We start from the raw sequence: 22,230 nt of genomic DNA, 5'->3' as shown, positions 1-22,230 counted from the left end.
TGCAGCAGCACACTTGCAAGCCACATCCATGACAATAGACCCGATTCATACTTCAATATAAGTCAATGGGAGAAATACATTCTCCTGATTATTAATTTTTTTTTAAATCTCCCACTTTCTTCTTTTAAAATGTTGGCTGTGACACATGAGAAAGCTGCTGTAATTTATCAACTCAATGAATGCCACCAAAATCAACAAGTGTTTTTTAACTGAGTAAGTGGAGTTTCAAGGCAAGTGGATCTTTTATACATTTCTACACCAGTGTGTATCCTACTAGCGTGCTTTAGTCAATGCTTAGTGTTCCTTACTGGTTTTTCGCACAGAGGTTTCAGGCTATTCATTGTTGGGAACATTCCAAAACATATTAAGGTATTTAAAAGGGAATTACATACAAATGACAGATGTGTACAGCTGAAAACTTTTAAGGTGTTTAAAAGGGAATTACATTCAAATGAGACATGTGTCCAGCTGAACACTTAGAGGCAGATTTACAATAACAGGCGCAGCCCTGCATATCAGCAGGAATACGCCAGTTTTTGTGTGTCACAGCGCCACCACCATGGATGCGCCGCATTTACGATGCGGCGCACCATGGGGAAAATCGGACAGATGTGTGACGCATCTGTGCCGTAAATGGACGCAGCTCCAGCAAGGCTCTGGGGCGCCCTATCTTTAAAATGCTGCGTCAATCCTTACTCCTGCTTCAAGCAGGCGCAGTGTTTTGACGCAGCATGGGCTCAAAAGTGACTGAGTGAAATCTTGTAGATTTCACTCAGCCACTTTTAGGAGATGTTTCTGCGCCGGAACGCCCCCCCCCCCCTGCGCAGAACGCCTACTTCTAGCGCAGGGCTTTACAACGTTACGCATCTCCCAGATGCGTCACGTTGTAAATACCCCTCAGCATGGAACTGGCTTCGCGTCGCCGATGCGTAACAAAAGTGAAGCAACGGCAGCCTAAAAGAGGCGCAAGGGGCTTGCCCCTCACTTTCACGCACCGATGTTCAGAAAGCCTGATCATACCAGCCAACTTATGAACAAACTAATTTCACCTTGTGAGAATGGGCCAGGGCCTCGTGCCAATATTTTAAGAGACATTCTCACCCTCACCAAGCCCCCCCACAAAGGGCCATCAATGAGTGTCAATGAGCTGAGGTGTTTTTACACCTCTTAATGGGCACTGATTACTACCTCCAAAACGGGCTGGAAATCCACTGTTTACAATGGTTTTCAGCACGTTTTTCCTGCCGTCGTGTGGTTTTAGCTCCTCACCGGATGACCATCTGAAAGAAACCGAAATCGCGTTGCACACGGTGGCACCGTTCGAGTTGGCAGGTCTGGTCTCATTAGCCGACCACTCTCTTAATAAAGCAAACTGCATTCAATTTATTTTAAAAATACAGGACAGCATAAGACACTTGGCATGAACAAGACGTAAATCTGCACTCCCAAACTAATACAAAACGGCCCAGAGAAACTTTGTGTCACGACCCCCTGCGTCGATCTGAAAGCAACATGGGATTTGCATTTTTAAGTTCTTCAACGTTGTCTTGCATTTATGTAGTCAACCAGTGTCAATTTCTTTTTGCATAGATATTCAGAGTTTTGGTATAAAGATTTCTATAACTACTATTCAGACCAAGTCGCTAATCACACTGCTGCGAGTATCAATCAGTATCAATTTACAATTCGTTCGTTTTATTAAGTGTTTATATGCGATTATCCCCGTTTGTGTTGCTCACCTGATTTGGTTCCTCCTGAAACATATCTTCAAAGGTTGTCTTTAAACTTTTGCAGGGGAAACCTCGGTGTCTGATTTGTAAGGAGTCCGATTTGTACAGCAGAAGTACTACTTCCTCAACGATTACTTTTGTCAGGTAAAAAACGCCAAGCTCCTTTCTTAAACCACTGACCGAAAACAGGCTTTGACTTATTGAGCATGCTCAGCTTCTGGCTGAGTCGAACTGAGCATGCTTGGAAGCAAGAATACTGCTAATCGGAGCATGAGCAGATTAACATTTTCTCTGATATGGCGTTGTTCGCTGAAGAAACACTGCGTGAATGAGAGACTCTGTCGAGCGCGCGCTTTACCTCAGTTTAAATTTGTAATCTACACTGATTTTACGTTTTCTAGATTTTCGTGCAGGAGTGCCAGTACCGTATTCGAAGGTATCTCACGAAACGATGTCACAGGGCCTTTGCCCAATTACACTGCAGGAAGTGATGTCATTAAGGACACTTAAGTGCTTTCTAACTATCCATGGTTCTGATCTGGGCTCAACATCCTGCGATTCTGGACAAATCACTAAGGGCGCCGCGGCCCCGCGGCCGGGCCCGGGCCGGCAGTCCTGCCGTCCTGCCAAGTATCACGCATCAGGCGTGACTAGTTCATTTCAGTGTGGTGCTCCGCATCACCACACTGAAATGCATGGTCACACATAATGGCAGTCTGAGGTGTACGTTTACTGATGGCTAAATACGTGAGTGTGGCAGCTGGCTGCAGGAACAGCCTGTGGTCTCTGCCTGCTCCAGCGTGCAATGCTGCTTCCGTGGTCTTGTGGCAGTGATTCCCAGCTAACTATGGCCTGCCAGTCTCAGGCTCTCTGCTACAAGGTATCACCAGCGGCGCCGCGCTGCTCGCTTTAGAGTCAGCCTGCCTGACCTCACCTTCGTTGCTCAATAGCTGGGCTCTACGGGGGTATGTCACATGACATCCTGGCCCTGCTGGTTCAGAGAGCTGGAGTTATTCTTCAGGAACTTAAGGCGCCAAGGCGGTTGCAAATAATTATGGGGCAGCCATGGGCGACTGCAGGGGAGGGCAAGGGGGTGCGCTTGCCCCCCCTGGATCGCCGGTCCCATTCCTTTTGGTCCGTAATGTTCAAGATTACAGCAGGCTGTTCCCCTGCGAGAAGCCCCAGGAGTTTAAATGTTCTCTCACTTGGGGCCTCTCGCACTTCTCTTTGAACTCTAGAGGCTGCATCAGCCCCTCCCCTACCTCGAGCAGACTGTGGACAGGCCCATTGTCACTCTCTCTGCTGCTGATTATCACATAAAGAATGACAATGGCCCGTCTGCATTAAACGTGCCTTGAAGGCGAGTGATGAAGTTAAAATGTTGCCCCCCCTGGAAGGCGAGTGATGAAGTTAAAATTTTGCCCCCCCTGGAAACATTTCTGCGGACGCCCATGGGGGCAGCTGCGCTGTTGCTCGCACGTGATGTCCCGCCCACACTCTGCTGTAGGCCATTATAATCAGGGCCGCCGCAGCATTCCTTCTTTAGTTACAATGTCCGAGCCGGCAGAGGGAATAAGTGCGGTGGACGGGTTAATGAAGAGCCATGAGTGACCGGCGTCACTGTGGATTTACAGTGCTGTCGGACTGCCAGGACTCCGTGAGGACAGCAGAAGCCTGGACCGAAGTCTAAGGCAGATTGCCGTAGGGGTAGCTCACTCGTGGCATGAACACCCAGCAGCCCACTTGCAGTGCCAGTCACCGACGTGCCAATCACGTTTCCGGCTGAAAACCATCACTGTAAGTAGACAGATGTTTCAGCCACTTGCCACCCATCAGTGTTAACCACCAGTGTCACACGCTTCGCAGATTGACCCCAGACAGAATGACACAGGGCTGCATCTTTTTAGGTCTCGACCTAGCTATTGCTGTTAAGCAATCGCAATGGCGAGAGATATAGGTGCACCAGGAAAGCTCACCAAGAGGGCTTTGCCATGCGGATTATGGACAGTGCATGTGGGTGTGCGCGCGCTTGCCATTTGCTCCCCAAGCCTTCGGCATTAGACTTCAGAAGAATGCCTCCTGCTCCCCCGCCCCCCCCCCCACACCAGCCACATCATAAACCACCATTTGTCTGTGCTCGCATCATCGCACCAGACTTCAAAGGCTGCCCTCGCGCTTAAATCCTTCTCTTTCCCCTCATTAACAGGCTTATCTCACCTGCTTTCCTAGAGCGTTCATAAAAGTCATTTTACTTAAAAGCCACAATGAACTGGTGTTCTCTTCTCTTTCTATCGTTCTTTGGTAATAAAAGACGAACCCCGGGCGCACTGCTCAATATTTCCCTTGGCATGCCGCGCTCTCTGGCTTGGAAGCCAGGGGACAGCGCTGCTGGAGCGCCCTGCGCCCTCGTCCCACGCCCCAGACACCTTACTTTTTTAAAAATAAATTAGGTCATTTTAGCTGGTGGCTGGAGCCTTCAAAGCCCTTTCCTGTCACTGGCCTTTTGTGGTTCTGAAAAATCTGGATTCATATAATAGTACTGGACTCGAGAATAAAAACTTCGCCGAAATAGGACGAATTTGGTATCAAAAGACCGAGAATGACGAGTACGTCAAGTACATGTATTCTCGGCGTATTCGAGTGACGATTTCACCTCGAAATCGCCATTTACATTCTGAACCCTTAGCTACATGTTGCCCTTTACATAGGCCTTAATCCAGTTGAATTTGATTCCACAAGGACACATACTCCTTAATCGACTTCTCCCTGACCCCAGTACAAGTTAGAACCATTGCCCCAGGCCGAACTCGTTAGGTCAGTTCCCTCCCAGTGGCCGAGCAAGATAGCATCTAGGCTCAACCAGCCATAAAACCATTTCAGCGCACACACCTGCCATATCTCGCTCACATCTTTTCCTCCATTCCTTTTCTTCACTTGCTTTATGATGGGGAGGTGACCGTTTTTATTAGGGGTCCAGCGATATCTGATGAAATGTTGGGCCTTGCCGGATGATTTGTTATGGGCAGCACGACGTGAAATATGTACATGTCATCATGACTCTGCTTTTCTTTTGTAATCAGTAACTATAAATGAAATACCACGAATCCAAGGAATGTTTTGCCCAAGGCTGAAAATAATGTATAAGAAGAGAAGCCTGACTTCGTGAAAGTGTGCAGTCTCCTGAGAATATACCCGTGTTGTACTTCTAGGACCCTGTTACCTTGGTTGCAGCCAATAAACTAATCTTTGACTTCACCTAGAAGACTCCGAGTTTCTGTAGGTCTGACTCAGGAGAACCCGAGGTCTCTGGGTGTTGATCCCCTGGCACCGCTGGGTTACCGGTTCTGTGCCGGTTCTTAAAAACCCAGTACCTCACTTTCCTTGGGCTCTGTTCTCAGAAAGAACAAACAAATTCTAAGATTCCTAAAAGCAGACTGTGAGAAGTTGGCCTGGTATATGATGCTCACTAGTTCTAGTGATCACCTTGTACCATGCCAAGCAACCCTTATGATGATTGGTTGTAAGTCAACCTTATAGACAAGCTATCCTAGGGGTAGCATGGACTAAGCAGTCTTAGGCTAAACTCTGTAAAGGCATGTGAAGCAAGCTGTTTTACCATACACAATCCCCTTGAATACCAAATGAAAGGACACCACACAGATATATATTGAAAATATATATAGATTTATTTCTACAAATATCCCCTATACTCTTTATGAGCACAGAAGCAAATGCGTTAAAACAAAACACAGTTTAAACATACAAAAGTTGCACAATATGGATGAGCCCTAGGGGCCACCTAAACTGTAGGAAGGTGGCTACCTGACTATGGTTAGCCCAGATTTTTTGCCTTGTGTTTAGCTGGTTTTTTGACTTAGTTGGCCTGGTTCCCTGCTAATCAGGGCCCCAGGCTATCTGCTCTCTCTGTAAAATGGATTCCATGTACCCTAGGTACATACCCCAATTTGAAATGGACTCCATGTCAGCCCCTGTACCATGCACTATAGGTGCCCAGGGCATAGGTGCCACCAAGGCCTACCAGGGACTGCAGCATATCTTTTGCCATCCCTGGCTGGTTCTTAAATTGACACAACTGGCTGATCACTCAGCTGGGGTAAGGTGGTGTAATCACCCCTTGCTTAGATATAGTATACCTATATCTAAACCTATATCTGGACACATATAAACCTGTGAGCCACTCCTATGGAAGGCCTCATCAAACCTGGAGGCAGAGTGCGTGGTTTAATGTGAGATGGAGCTCTAGCATGAGCTGAGCCTGTCTGCAGCCGTCGGGAACAAATCCCTAAGCTGTTTCAGGATAATGCCATACCATATACTATTAAGTGCATTATAATCCTCGCGGTTATATAGCAACTTTGGTTTGGCTTTATCAAAACATGTCGTGTAAGGTGTCATACGATTTGGAATACTATCCCCTCGCCAGTTCTGGCGACGGGGATAGCATTCCACCCCTCTAGAGGGAGAAGACATGTTACTTTGCTTAAATGTGGTTAATTTCTAAAAGGGCCTCAGATCCACAAAATGGATGCGTCTGCCACAGACACAAGTCTGACCCCCTGAAGCTGACCGAAACTCAGCCAAAGGGGCCTGGACAAAGGGTTTCCTGTCGCAGGGAGGTGTTACACCCCCCCAGACAGGAGATAGTGGATTGTAGCAGGGAGGTTTGAAAGAAACCAGACACTACATGGGGAGCACAAGGCTGCCCCTTGCATAATCCGGTCAAACCGGTTCTGGGGCACACCAGCCCCAGTCCCAGCGCGGCCTGGATCAAAGGAAAGGGGTGTATCCACCCCCTTCCTGGGTCCCACCCATAGGAGGGGACCTAGCAGGTAATCCAGCCACTCAGATTCGAATAAGAGTGGGAGCAGTGCCAATGCACTTACGATTATCCTGATGAAACATAAGAAACAAAACTCTGGACCCTTCGACATCCTACTCAACGTAGAAGACTGAAGAATCTCCCTTGTGGTCAAGGAGTGACCACCCTGTGCAAACAGGCACCATCCAGCACCTCGACGTCTGCTTTGTTACAGTTCCCGCCGGAACTCGAGCAACAGAGATCGACGAGATCAAGCTTGCCTGCCTTCTAACAGCCCGATCCACAGTCCCTGCAGAGCTGAGACCCGTGGAGGCGACCGGAAGCGTGGGGCACGCCATCTTGAAAAGACCACGAGACGCTGACCGTGCAGCCCACGAGTGACCCTCGAAGCTGTACACCGGGGTTTGAGAAGCTCCAACCCTGAGCCACTCTTGCACTGAAGTTCAGCCCTCCACACTCGACGAGTGCTGCGTGGGGCCCTTCTGCTTCTTTTGGCTCAACGCGTTGGCCCGGTCACTTGCCAGCCGGCTTGTGGCCCCTGTGCCGACGAAACTTGAAATACGACTTGCGATTCTGGTTGCTCCAGATTTGCACCAGCTCCCCTGAAAAGGAGCCCCAACTCTGACCCTCCTGGTTCGAGTGAGAAGCAATCTCCCGGTTTCGCGTGGATTGCTTTTGCCAAGTGTTGTTTGCTCCAATCTTGAAGCCGACAGCGCTGACGGCGAGAGCCTATGTGAGACAGATCGTGACCCGCTCCTGGATGTCGTAGATGCCCCAGAGCCCACGTGACAGCGGAGAGAAGCTCCTCGACAACCACCTGATTGCACCCAACATTGCCTGGTTCCGTCCTGGTTCCACCCTGGTCACTGCTGAGTGACCCAGACTCTGTCCCCTCTGCTTTCAGGTACTTTTCGACTTCGATCCACTCTTGGATCCCACCGGACACTTCTCCTTCACAGCGCCTGCAGCCTCTTCAGCTTCAAGCACCAAGAATCAGCGTGACGAAACCCGACACTACTTTGACCCTGTGCACCCGCTTCCTGTGGGTGAGGTAACATTGCAACGCCAGTGTTCCCACACTGGTACACACCTCTAGGGTCTGTGTCTTAAGTTTTGTCCCTCTAGGTTCAGCGGAAGTGTCCTTAAACTCTATTTGTGTAACTTTTACGCACCATTGACTAACATTGGTGCATGCGTGCGCTGCACCCGAATCCCGCGGGCTTTTCCCGACTTCAGCATTGCTTGTCCCGACTGCTCCCAGCCATTCCCTAGGCCCTAGGCCTAACCACTGCTCGATTGGTATCTCTTATACCACTTGTTTAGTATATGGTCTGAGTGGCCCCTCGCCCTCATCCATAATTGTGCAACTTTGTATGTTATACTGTGCTTTTGATTTAACGCTTGTGCCCCTTTATTCATAAAGAGTACTGGGGATTATTTTGAGTAATAAATACATATATTTTTATAATATATACTTGTGTGGTGTCCTTTCATTTGATATTACAGGATTGTGATTGGTAAAACAGCTCGCTTAACACGACCTCTTGAGTTAAGCCTTTAAGGCTGCTTAGTCTATGCTACCATTAAGATAGCTTGTCTATAAGGTTGACTTACAACCAGACACCATAAGGGGATATTTGGACTGATACAAGGTGGTTCCAGAATTGGAAACATCATATATCAGGCCAACTTCTCACATTGGTGAGCAGCGGTGCGGATTTGAGCTAGCTGTTTGTTTTACCATTGCAATCTTTTTATCAAATTGAAAATCACATCAAGTACCTTAGGTACATATAAATCAAAAGCTTAGCATATTAAGTTCTACTGAACTTAGTAGTTGTAGGTTGAAGGGGTTAGCACACCCTGACTACAACTCACTAGCAAGGTACAGTAGGGAAACACTTAGTGTAGGTAGGTGCATCACTTACACCACACTAGAGTCATGTCTGACACAGGAAAGACCTCAGGCTCTGCTTCTGTGACAGTTGACCTTACCAAGGCAACTTCCAGCTATGACAAACTAACCCACAAAGACTTGGTTGCCTTGTGCATCTCAAGAGGGTTAAAAAGGGGCAGAAGTCCCACCAGTCCTTCCCTGATAGCCATTCTAGAACAGGATGACTTAGAAAAGGCGAATGTAGTTCCCTTAGAGTCAGGAGATGGAGTGAACCCCCCTGTAACTGATACCACTCCAGAGGAGGAAGAGGAGGAGGATGGTTCAGACTTAGAAGAACCAGAAAATCAGGGTCAGAGGGGTAACCAGGTTATAGTTGCCAGGCTTAGCCAGGCCAACTTAAACCTACTTGGGAATGGAGAGGGCCAGCACCTCCCCAGATCCTATAACATTCTCCCAGGCAACAGAAGAGTGAGATCTCCAGCAGGGGACTCTCATATTTCTAGTGCCTCAAGAGAATCTCAGAGAGGAATGACTCCCTCTCAGAAAAAAGAGCATGAGGCAAGAATGAGGGCTGTCAAACTCCAGATAGAGAGGGAGGAGGTAGCCCTGGCTCAAGCTAGACTTGCCTTGGCAAGAGAACAGAAAATGTGTGGCTTAGATGCCACTGGTGGCAGCAATATTCCTAGAGAGAAACCCAGGTCCTATGATAGTAGAAACCTGACAAAGATTGTGCCCCCCTACAAGGAAGGGGATGACATCCACAAGTGGATAACTGCTCTTGAGAGAGCCTGCATGGTACAGCAGGTTCCTGAGGAACAGTGGGCAGCAATCTTATGGTACTCCTTTTCAGAGAAAGGGAGAGATAAGCTACTCACTGTTAGACATGAGGATGCAAACAATTACAAAGTCCTGAAGAGTGTTCTGATAGATGGGCTTGGCTTAACCACTGAACAATACAGGTTAAGGTTCAGAGACACCCAGAAGACACAGACTCAGGACTGGACTGATTTTGTAGATTGTGCTACTAAGGCTCTGGAGGGTTGGCTAAATGGCAGCAAAGTACATGACTTCACAGGATTGTATAATTTGATTATGAGGGAGCAGATCCTAAGTAATTATCAGAACCAGCTCTTACACCAGCACCTGGTGGACTCAGATTTGACCTCTCCCCAAGAATTGGGAAAGAGGGCAGATAAATGGGTCAGAACCAGGATTAGGCCTAAGAATCAGGACAGTAACCAGAAGAAGGAGTCTACCCAGCCTCAAGATAAGGGTGGGGATAACAGTAAAGAAAAGACTTCCCCAGGGCCCCAAAACTCCAAGAATGGGGGTGGATCCCAAGACACTTCCTCAACTGAAAAAAAGCCCTATTGCCATGTCTGTAAGCAGGTTGGGCATTACAAAACAGACAACTGTTGTCCCAAGAATGGCAATAAAGAGAATATACCTCCAAAGCCAGCTCCAACACCTCCTGTTACTGTCAGCATTAATCCCCCAGAAAGTGGGAGCACACCCAGGAATCTGGGTGGGTTTACTTTTGGAGCCCAGGAGGACCCTGACCTATCCAGGTCCCCATCCCCAAATAATCTTGTTTATGAGACTGGCATGGGGTTTGCCAACTTCTCTGATTGCCCAAATACTTTGAGCAAATATAGACAAGAACCCATCATCAATGGTTTGAAAGTTGAAGCTTTTAGAGACACAGGGGCTAGCATCACCATGGTGGCTGATTGTATAGTCCCCTCTAAGCAACTTTTACCTGGTGCCACATACCAGGTAACAAACATTGATGGCATCCAAACAAATCATCCCATGGCAGTAGTAAGTCTCAGCTGGGGAGATGTCACTGGCCCAAAGAGAGTGGCAGTGTCATCAAACTTGCCTGTGGACTGTCTACTGGGTAATGATTTAGAAATCTCAGCCTGGGCTGAGGTTGAACAGGAAACCCATTCTAGAATGGTAAATGCCAATGGAAAGGTTAGTGGGGCTGTAATGGCTACAGCCCCAATTCAAGATGTCCTTCCTGAAAAGGTTGGTAGGGCTGAGCAACTCTCTGCCCCATCTTTAGCAAAAGCTCTTCCTGAACAGAATAGCAAAGCTGTTATGATAACAGCAGAAACCCAAACTGAGTCCCCTCCTGAAAAGGTTGGTGGGGCTGTGATGGCCACAGCCCAAACTCAAACTGATATGTGTGTTGTGAAACCTGAAATGATTGATAACTTCACACAAACTGAGAGCACAGAGGAGGACGAGAAATCTCCCCCTCACCAGACTTTAAGAAAGGATCAGCCTCCTCAGGGAACTGATCTTACCCCTGATGAAGGAACTGCCCCAGCAGTGGTTAGGCCTAGCCTGACAGAGCCTCTGATGTCAGTGGACCCTTCTCAGGTGGGACCCAGTCTGGAGCAGGTAACCTGCCCCTCTCTACCTTGCCTTAGTCAGCCCAGGGCTGCAGAGGACAAGAAGCACAGTGAGACCCAGAGGGCCCCCTGTCAAATAAAGCACCCCCATCAACAGATTAGGGGCACCAAAACTAGTAGCCCTAGTAAGGTGAAAACTTTAAAAACTCCTGAGGGAGCCCCCTTAAAAATAGTTAGGGACCTCCCACAGATGGATTCTGTTGGGCACTGCCAAACCTGGGACCCAAAGGGCCCAAACCTGAACTGTCCCTCCAGCAAGCCAAACAGAGGGACCCAGCCTCCAGCTTTAGGTAGCCAGAGGTTGACCCTGAGAGCACAGTGCAACTCAGTTGAAGACAGAAAGGCACACATGGTGGAAGATAATTGGAGGAAGCTGAGCCCTAAATTAGTGGAGCCTCACTTCAGTACTCCATGTCCAAACCAGCCTTTAACTTTGCATAAACACACCCAAGGGAGTGATTCCCTATGGTGGAGACCCTCTAATACCCCAAGGGTGAGGGACTGCTTAGTGGACCATGAGACAGGGGGTACCCATGCTAGTGCAGGTACTTCCTTATATGGCCACTCAGGCAATATAGGCTTACCTGGCCAAGGATAGCCTTATCTCCTTTCGTTTGGGGGGGGTTATGTATTAAGGTGGCTACCTGACTATGGTTACCCCAGATTTTTTGCCTTGTGTTTAGCTGGTTTTTTGACTTAGTTGGCCTGGTTCCCTGCTAATCAGGGCCCAGGCTATCTGCTCTCTCTGTAAAATGGATTCCATGTACCCTAGGTAGATACCCCAATTGGAAATGGATCCTTGTCAGCCCCTGTACCATGCACTATAGGTGCCCAGGGCATAGGTGCCACCAAGGCCTACCAGGGACTGCAGCATATCTTTTGCCATCCCTGGCTGGTTCTTAAATTGACACAACTGGCTAATCACTCAGCTGGGGTAAGGTGGTGTAATCACCCCTTGCTTAGATATAGTATACCTATATCTAAACCTATATCTGGACACATATAAACCTGTGAGCCACTCCTATGGAAGGCCTCATCAATCCTGGAGGCAGAGTGCGTGGTTTAATGTGAGATGGAGCTCTAGCATGAGCTGAGCCTGTCTGCTGCCGTCGGGAACAAATTCCTAAGCTGTTTAGGGATAATGCCATACCATATACTATTAAGTGCATTATAATCCTCGCGGTTATATAGCAACTTTGGTTTGGCTTTATCAAAACATGTCGTGTAAGGTGTCATACGATTTGGAATACTATCCCCTCGCCAGTTCTGGCGACAGAGATAGTATTCCACCCCTCTAGACGGAGAAGACATGTTACTTTGCTTAAATGCGGTTAATTTCTAAAAGGGCCTCAGATCCACAAAATGGATGCTTCTGCCACAGACACAAGTCTGACCCCCTGAAGCGGACCGAAACTCAGCCAAAGGGGCCTGGACAAAGGGTTTCCTATCGCAGGGAGCTGTTACACCCCCCCAGACAGGAGATAGTGGATTGTAGCAGGGAGGTTTGAAAGAAACCAGACACTGCATGGGGAGCACAAGGCTGCCCCTTGGATAATCCGGTCAAACCGGTTCTGGGGCACACCAGCCCCAGTCCCAGCGTGGCCTGGATCAAAGGAAAGGGGTGTATCCACCCCCTTCCTGGGTCCCACCCATAGGAGGGGACCTAGCAGGTAATCCAGCCCCCCAGATTCGAATAAGAGTGGGAGCAGTGCCAAGGCACTTCAGATTATCCTGATGAAACATAAGAAATGAAACTCTGGACCATTCGACATCCTACTCAACGTAGAAGACTGAAGAATCTCCCTTGTGGTAAAGGAGTGACCACCCTGTGCAAACAGGCACCATCCAGCACCTCGACGTCTGATTTGTTGCAGTTCCGGCCGGAACTCGAGCAACAGAGATCGACGAGATTAAGCTTGCCTGCCTTCTAACAGCCCGATCCACAGTCCCTGCAGAGCTGAGATCCGTGAAGGCGACCGGAAGCGTGGGGCACGCCATCTTGAAAAGACCACGAGACGCTGACCGTGCAGCCCACGAGTGACCCTCGAAGCTGTACACCGGGGTTTGAGAAGCCCCACCCCTGAGCCACTCTTGCACTGAAGTTAAGCCCTCCACACTCGATGAGTGCTGCGTGGGGCCCTTCTGCTTCTTTTGGCTCAACACGTTGGCCCGGTCAGTTGCCAGCCGGCTTGTGGCCCCTGTGCCGACGAAACTTGAAATACGACTTGCGATTCTGGTTGCTCCAGATTTGCACCAGCTCCCCTGAAAAGGAGCCCCGACTCTGTCCCTCCTGGTTCGAGTGAGAAGCAATCTCCCGGTTTCGTGTGGATTGCTTTTGCCAAGTGTTGTTTGCTCCAATCTTGAAGCCGACAGCGCTGACGGCGAGAGCCTATGTGGGACAGATCGTGACCCGCTCCTGGACGTCGTAGATGCCCCAGAGCCCACGTGACAGCGGAGAGAAGCTCCTCGACAACCACCTGATTGCGCCCGATATTGCCTGGTTCTGTCCTGGTTCCACCCTGGTCACTGCTGAGTGGCCCAGACTCTGTCCCCTCTGCTTTCAGGTACTTTTCGACTTCGATCCACTCTTGGATCCCACCGGACACTTCTCCTTCACAGCGCCTGCAGCCTCTTCAGCTTCAAGCACCAAGAACCAGCGTGACGAAACCCGACACTACTTCGACCCTGTGCACCCGCTTCCTGTGGGTGAGGTAACATTGCAACGCCGGTGTTCCCACACTGGTACACACCTCTAGGGTCTGTGTTTTAAGTTTTGTCCCTCTAGGTTCAGCGGAAGTGTCCTTAAACTCTATTTGTGTAACTTTTACGCACCATTGACTAACATTGGTGCATGCGTGCGCTTTCAGCGCTGCACCCGAATCCCGCGGGCTTTTCCCGACTTTATCATTGCTTGTCCCAACTGCTCCCAGCGATTCCCTAGGCCCTAGGCCTAACCACTGTTCGATTGGTATCTCTTATACCACTTGTTTAGTATATGGTCTGAGTGGCCCCTCGCCCTCATCCATAATTGTTTAACTTTGTATGTTATACTGTGCTTTTGATTTAACGCTTGTACCCCTTTATTCATAAAGAGTACTGGGGATTATTTTGAGTAATAAATACATATATTTTTATAATATATACTTGTGTGGTATCCTTTCATTTGATATTACAGGATTGTGATTGGTAAAACAGCTCGCTTAACACGACCTCTTGAGTTAAGCCTTTAAGGCTGCTTAGTCTATGCTACCATTAACCACATTGATGCTATGCATTTTCCCCTCCTGTGCTGAGTTTTTCTCATTCCCTTTACTCATGACGAGCTGGGCTCGTCATGAGCGTGCGAGGAGGCTACCTCATGACGAGCCCAGCTCGTCATGAGCGTGGAAGGGGTTAAGATAGCTTGTCTATAAGGTTGACTTACAACCAGACACCATAAGGGGATATTTGGACTGATACAAGGTGGTTCCAGAATTGGAAACATCATATATCAGGCCAACTTCTCACATAAACCATATACTAAAATAGTGGTATAAGGACCACTATGGGGAAAGGAAAGAGGCCTAGGGCCTGGAGAATCGCTGGAGCTGTTCGGGACTAGCAGTGATGAAGTCGGGAAAGGCCCGCGGGACTCGGGTGCAGCGCTTAAAGCACACGCATGCACCAATACAATGTCAATGGTGCATAAAAGTTACAAAGTTAGTGTTTAAGGAACCTTCCGATGGACCTACATGGATAAAACTTTAGACACAGGCACTAGAGGTGTACACCAGTGTGGGAACACCGGCGTTGCTGAGTTACCTCACCCACAGGAAGCGGGTGCACAGGTGCGAAGTAGTGTCGGGTTTCGTCACGCAGGTCGATGGTGCTTGGAGCTGAAGATGCTGCAGGCGGGTCATCGAGGAGAGTTCCGGTGGATCCAAGGGTGGATCTGAAGAGGTGAAGACCTGAAAGCAGAGGAGACAATGTTCAAAGTCACTAGCCAGTGACTACCGTGGAACCAGGATGGAACCAGGCGATGTCGGGTGCAAACAGGTGAAGAAGTAAAGATTGTCTCTGCAGCCACGTGGACACGAAGAGGTCAAGGACGTCCAGGCGTTAGTCACGAGCTGTCCCACGAAGGCTCTAGCTGTTGGCGGTGTCGGCTTCTTGATTGGAGCAAACAGGCCTTGGCTAATGCAAGCCACGCTGGAATCGATGCAAGCTTCTCATTCGGACCAGCAAGGGCAGAGCGGGTGCTCCTTTTCAGGGGAGCAAGGGCCAGTCTGGAGCAACTAGACCAGCAGTGTAGTTTGTCGTTTTCATCGCCAAGATGGCCGCTAGCCACGTGGCAATTGGCTGGGATGGCGCATCGAGTGGCAAAGTGCAAAAGGGCCCCACGCAGATCGTGGAGACGCTGGAGGGCTGATCTTCGGTGCAAATGCTGCTCGGTGTCGGGGCTTCTCAAACCCCAAAGCACAGCATCGAGGTTGCCTCGGGTGCTGCGCAGTCAGCTTCTCGGGGGTCTTCCAAGATGTCCGGTCCCCCGTCTCTCGGTGCCTCCACGGGTCTCTTCTTTTCAGGGACTGTGGATCGGGCTCTGAGATGTCTGGGAGTCTGGGTCTTGTCAGGCTCTGGGCTCGGGCTCCTGCGGGAGGCGGCGGCAAAGCAGACGTCGAGTTGCTGGTTGGTGCCTGTATTCACAGGGTGGTCACTCCTTGGCCACAAGGGAGATTCTCTTCAGTCTTCTGTGCAGCAGAATGTCGAAGTCCAGTTTTCTTCTTAGTTTCAAGTCGAGTTCAGGATGATCTGAAGTCCTGGGACACAGCTCCTACTCTTATTCCAATTCTAGGGGCCGGATCACCTACTAGGTCCCTCCTCTGGGTGGGACCAGGAAGGGGGGCGGTTACACCCCTTTCCTTTGTGCAGCTTCGCGCCAAGACTGGGGCTGGAGAGCCCCAGCACCAGTTTGAACTGGCAAATGCACAGGGACACCTTGTGTGCCCCAGGCATGTCTGATTCTATTCAGCCCTGTCCTACCCAATACACAAAATCCTGTCTGGGGTGGTGCTAACACCTCCCAAGGCAGGAAACCCTTTGTCCAGGCCTCCCTCGCTGGAAGGACTCCCAGCAGCAGGAGGTTATGTTATGTTATGTTAAATAGAATTTATTGAGCGCACGTACGCCCGTAGGCTTCATGGCGCTATTGGAAGATTTGCAGAGACATAACACAACAACAGAAAGAGGCAGAAATTAACTATGGGTAGGCTTGCCTAAAAAGCCAAGTTTTGAAAGCTTGTCTGAAAGCCAAAAGGTCTTCATGAAGTCTCAGTGTCAGAGAATTCCAAAGGGAGGAGGCTAGATAGTGAAAAGAACCGCCTCCCTGGCGTTGTTTCCTAATACGAGGCACAACTAGCAAGTTCTTGTGACCTGAGCGAAGAGCACGTGAGGGGATGTACCTAACAAGCAGGCTGCTAATAAATCCAGGGCCCTTACCTTGTAGAGCCCTAAAGATAATGCATCCAGCTTTAAAGGTTGCTCTCTGCGCTACTGGCAACCAGTGAAGACCGGCCAGACCCGGCCTGATGGACTGCCACTTGGGTATCTTGCAAATCAACCTGGCCGCTTGGTTCTGAACCAGTTGTAGTCTCTTGAGCTGCCCGGCTGGAAGACCAAAATACAGACTGTTGGAGTAGTCCAGGCGGGACAGCACGAGAGCGATGATAACTTGGATCAGAGCAGAGTAAGTTAACAGGTGGGCAACAGGAGGTCAGACTTGTGTCTGTGGTGGCAGCATCCATTTTGTGGCGAGGGGCTAGTATTCCAATTCGTGTGACACCTTACTCGACATATTTTGATAAAGCCAAACCAAAGATAGCATTTAACCGCGAGGTTCATAATGCACTTAAGAGTATATGGTATGGCAGTATCATGAAACAGCTAAAGGAATTGGTTCCGAAAGCTGCAGACAGGCTCAGCTCATGCCAGAGCACCATCTCACATATTTCCAAGCACTCTGCCTCCAGGATTGATGAGGCCTTCCATAGGAGTGGCTGACAGGAACATATGTGTCCATTTTAGGTTAGATATAGGCATACTATACCTAAGTAAGGGGTGGTTACACCGACTTACCCCAGCTGAGTGATCAGCCAGTTGTGTCACATATGGAGGCCAGGCCAGGGGTGGCACAATACGTGCTGCAGCCCCTGGTAGGCCTTGGAAGCACCTATGCCCTGGGTACCTGGGGTACACTGTTACAGGGGCCAATAAGGTGAACCAGTTCCAATTGGGTATGTACCTAAGGTACATGGAGTCCATTTTAAGGAGAGAGCAATTAGCCTGGGGCCCTGAATAGCAGGATCCCAGGCCAACTAAGTCAAAAACCAGCTAAACACTAGGCAAAAAGTTTGGGGGTAACCATAGTCAGATATCCACCTTCCTACACAACCCCCCCCAAACGAAAGGAGATAAGGCTATCCTTGACCAGGTAAGCCTATATTGCCTAAGTAGCCATATAAGGAAGTACCAGCTCTGGCTTGGTTACCCCCTGTCTCATGCTCCACTAAGCAATCCCTCACCCTAAGGGTATCTGAGGGTCTCCACCATAGGGAATCTCTACCTGTGGTGTGTCTTGGCAAAGTTAAAGGCTGATGTTGAGATGGAGTACTGAAGTGAGATTCCTCTGTAGGACTCAGCTTCCTCCAATCACTTTCCACCATGTAGGCCTTTCTTTCTTTGACTGAGTTGCACTATGCTCTCAGGGTCAACCTCTGGCTACCTAAAGCTGGAGGCTGGGTCCCCTTGGTTGGCTTACTGGAGGGACAGTTCAGGTTTGGGCCCTTTGGGTCCCAGGTTTGGCTGTGCCCAACAGAATCCATCTGTGGGAGGTCCCTAACTAATTTTAAGGGGGATCCCTCAGGAGTTTTTAAAGTTTCCACCTGGCTAGGGCTGCTAGCTTCGGTGCCCCTAATCTGTTGATGTGGGTGCTTTATTTGACAGGGGGCCCTTTGGGGCTCACTGTCCTTCTTGTCCTCTGCAGCCCTGGGCTGACTAAGGCAAGGTAGAGAGGGGCAGGATACCTGCTCCAGACTGGGTCCCACCTGAGAAGGGTCCACTGACATCAGAGGCTCTGTCAGGCTAGGCTTGACCACCTCTGGGGCAGTTCCTTCATCAGGGGTAAGATCAGTTCCCTGAGGAGGCTGATCCTTTCCTAAAGTCTGGTGGGAGGGAGATTTCTCTTCCTCCTCAATGCTCTCTGTTTGTGTGGAGTGATCCATCTTTTCAGGCTTCACAACACATGTATCGGTTTGAGTTTGGGCTGTGGCCATCACAGCCCCACCAACCTTTTCAAGAGGAGACTCAGTTTGGGTATGGGCTGTTACCATCACAGCCCTGCTAATCTTTTCAGGAGGGAAGTTAGCTAAAGATGGGGCTGAGGTTTGCTCAGCCCTACCAACCTTTTCAGGAAGGACATCTTGGATTGGGGCTGTAGCCATCACAGCCCCACTAACCTTTCCATGGAGATTTACCATTCTAGAATGGGTTTGTTGTTCCACCTCAGCCCAGGCTGAGATCTCCAAATCATTACCAAGAAGGCAATCTACAGGCAAGTTTGCTGACACTGCCACTCTTTTTGGGCCAGTGACACCTCCCCAGCTAAGATTGACTACTGCCATGGGATGTTTGGTTTCTATTCCATCAATGTTTGTCACCTGATATTTGGCATCAGGTAAAAGTTGCCTTGAGGGGACTAGACATTCAGCCACCATGGTGATGCTAGCCCCTGTGTCTCTAAAGACCTCAACTTTCAAGCCATTGATGAGGGGTTCTTGTATATATTTGCTCAAAGTATTTGGGCAATCAGTGAAATTGGCAAGCCCCATGCCAGTCTCATAGACAAGATCAGTTGGGGACCTGCTTAGGCCAGAGTCCACCTGTGTTCCAAAGGTAAACCCACCCAAATTCTTGGGGGTGCTCCCACCACCTGGGGGACCACTGCTAACAGTGACAGGAGGTGTTGGAGCTTTACCTGGAGGTATGTTTTCCTTATTACTATTCTTTGGACAACAGCTGTCTGTTTTCCAATGGCCAACCTGTTTACAGGCATGGCAATAAGGCTTTTTCTGTGTAGAGGAAGTGCCTTGGGACCCACCCCCATCCTTGGAGTTTTGGGGCCCTGGGGAAGTATTCTCTTTTGATTTATCCCCACCTTTCTCTTGAGGCTTGGTAGTCTCTTTCCTTTGGTCACCACCCTGGTTCTTAGGCCTGATCCTGGTTCTGACCCATTTGTCTGCCCTCTTACCCAATTCTTGTGGAGAGGTCAGATCAGAGTCCACCAGGTGCTGATGTAGAAGCTGATTTTGACAATTACTTAAGATTTGCTCTCTCATAATTAAACTATACAATCCTGTATAGTCTGTAACCTTACTTCCCAGCAACCAGCCCTCCAGAGCCTTAGTGGCACATTCAACAAATTCAGACCAGTCCTGAGTCTGTGTCTTCTGGGTGTCTCTGAACATTAACCTGTACTGTTCAGTGGTTAAGCTTAACCCATCAATCAGAGCACTCTTCAGGACCAGGTAGTTTCTAGAATCCCCATCACTAACTGTGAGGAGTCTGTCTTGGCCTCTACCTTCAAAGGAGAGCCACAAGATTGCTGCCCACTGCTCCTGAGGGATCTGCTGTACTCTGCAGGCTCTCTCAAGTGCAGTCATCCATTTGTGGATGTCATCCCCAGCTTTGTAGGGGGGCACAATCTTATTCAGGTTTCTGTTATCAAAAGACCTGTCTTTATCCTTAGGGATAGTGCTGCCACCAGTGGATCCTAATCCACTCTCTCTAGGCTGCCTTGCTCTAGCAAGTTTCTCTTTGGCCAGGGCAACTTCTAATTCTTGCTTCTGGATCCTAAGTTCCGCCTCTCTCGTTTTGGCCTCATGTTCCCTTCTCTGAGGGCTAGTCAACCCTCTTCTGGACTGACCGTGAGAACCTCTAGAAGCTTGGGAGGTATTAGATTCACCTGAGTGATTCCTCCTCCTCCTGGGCTCCTGGTTAAGTCCACTTGGGGGTCTGAATGGGTTGCACCCACTTTCAGTCCCAAATAGACTTAAGTTAGCCTGGTTAAGCCTGCTGACTAACACCTGACTATTTCTCTCATCATCAGACCCACTTTCTTCCTCCTCTTCCTCTTCTTCCTCATCCTCAGGCTGAGTATCCCCAGTGGTCTGGTTTTCCTCATCTATCTGGATGACAGGGACAGGGGCATCAGTGTTATCATCTTCAGAAGGAGAGCCTCCATCTCACGTCCCCGAGGGGCCTGGTTTGGAGGTCTTTAGAGCTTCAGACTTTTCTAACAGCTCTCTGAGGTGATCTGCTGTAGGTGTAGGACCCGTTTTGATTCTTCTTAAGGAACACAGCTGCCTCAATTCTTTAAAGTTAAAGATAGCAAATCTGGATGGTGCACTTGGAGGGTCACTCTCAACAGAGATAGGTCCAGTGGATCCCTCTGCTCCAGACATTGCTCTAGTGTGGGTGGATATGTTGCAATCTACCTACACTGGTGTTTACCTACTAAACCTATCTAGTAGTTGTAGTCAGGGTGTGCTACTCCCTATCCTCTACAACAACTAAGTTCAGTAGAACTTAAGTATACTAGTCTTGTTTTATATGTACCTATCAGGTACCTGTATGATCTTTCAAATGATACTCTCAAAGATTGTAATGGTAAAACAACAGCAAGCTCAAATCCCAATCCGCTGCTCACCAATGTGAGAAGTTGGCCTGGTATATGATGCTCACTAGTTCTAGTGATCACCTTGTACCATGCCAAGCAACCCTTATGATGATTGGTTGTAAGTCAACCTTATAGACAAGCTATCCTAGGGGTAGCATGGACTAAGCAGTCTTAGGCTAAACTCTGTAAAGGCATGTGAAGCAAGCTGTATTACCATACACAATCCCCTTGAATACCAAATGAAAGGACACCACACGGATATATATTGAAAATATATATAGAATTATTTCTACAAATATCCCCTATACTCTTTATGAGCACAGAAGCAAATGCGTTAAAACAAAACCTAGTTTAAATATACAAAAGTTGCACAATATGGATGAGCCCTAGGGGCCACCTAAACCATATACTAAAATAGTGGTATAAGGACCACTATGGGGAAAGGAAAGAGGCCTAGGGCCTGGAGAATTGCTGGAGCTGCTCGGGACTAGTAATGATGAAGTCGGGAGAGGCCCGCGGGACTCGGGTGCAGCGCTTAAAGCGCACGCATGCACCAATGCAATGTCAATGGTGCGTAAAAGTTACAAAGTTAATGTTTTAGGAACCTTCCGATGAACCTACAAGGACAAAACTTTAGACACAGGCACTAGAGCTGTATACCAGTGTGGGAACACCGGCGTTGCTGAGTTACCTCACCCACAGGAAGCGGGTGCACAGGTGCGAAGTAGTGTCGGGTTTCGTCACGCAGGTCGATGGTGCTTGGAGCTGAAGGTGCTGCAGGCGGGTCGTCGAGAAGAGTTCCGGTGGATCCAAGGGTGGATCTGAAGAGGTGAAGACCTGAAAGTAGAGGGGACAATGTTCAAAGTCACTAGCCAGTGACTACCGTGGAACCAGGAAGGAACCAGGCAATGTCGGGTGCAAACAGGCGATGAGGTGAAGATTGTCTCTGCAGCCACGTGGACATGAAGAGGTCAAGGACGTCCAGGCGTTGGACACAAGCTGTCCCACAAAGGCTCTCGCTGATGGCGGTGTTGGCAACTTAATTGGAGCAAACAGGCCTTGGCTAAAGCAAGCCACGCAGGAATCGATTCAAGCTTCTCACTCGGACCAGCAAGGTCAGAGCGGGTGCTCCTTTTCAGGGGAGCAAGGGCCAGTCTGGAGCAACCAGACCAGCAGTGTAAGTTGTAGTTTTCATTGCCAAGATGGCCGCTAGCCACGTGGCAAGTGGCCGAGATGGCGCGTCGAGTGGCACAGTGCAAAAGGGCTCCACGCAGATCGTGGAGATGCTGGAGGGCTGATTTTCGGTGCAAGGGCTGCTCGAGGTTGGGGCTTCTCAAACCCCAAAGCACAGCGTCGAGGGTGCCTCGGGTGCTGCGCAGTCAGCTTCTCGGGGGTCTTTCAAGAGGTCCAGTCCCACGTCTCTCGGTGCCTCCACGGGTCTCTTCTTTGCAGGGACTGTGGATCGGGCTGTGAGATGTCTGGGAGTCTGGGTCTTGTCAGGCTCTGGGCTCGGGCTCCGGCGGGAGGCGGCAGCAAAGCAGATGTCGAGTTGCTGGTTGGTGCCTGTATTCACAGGGTGGTCACTCCTTGGCCACAAGGGAGATTCTCTTCAGTCTTCTGTGCAGCAGAATGTC

At 49.3% G+C, this 22,230-nt stretch overlaps 1 protein-coding gene across 3 annotated transcripts in view; it reads right to left on the bottom strand.

Moving 5' to 3' along the window:
* Positions 1–1,945, bottom strand: part of LOC144828472 (uncharacterized) — a 766,726-nt gene extending 764,781 nt beyond the window's left edge. For all 3 annotated transcript variants that reach the window (XM_078686684.1, XM_078686675.1, XM_078686665.1), the window contains exon 1: positions 1,740–1,945. Coding sequence is in view for 1 of the 3 variants with exons in the window: in XM_078686665.1 (XP_078542791.1) it covers positions 1,740–1,763 (24 nt within the window). In the remaining 2 variants the exon portion in view is untranslated. The remainder of the gene's footprint in view (positions 1–1,739) is intronic.
* Positions 1,946–22,230: the final 20,285 nt, after the last annotated feature.

Source organism: Lissotriton helveticus, chromosome 1_1 (genome assembly GCF_964261635.1).
Source record: "Lissotriton helveticus chromosome 1_1, aLisHel1.1, whole genome shotgun sequence".
NCBI lineage: Eukaryota > Metazoa > Chordata > Amphibia > Caudata > Salamandridae > Lissotriton > Lissotriton helveticus.
This window is presented reverse-complemented; position numbering and strand designations above follow the sequence as displayed.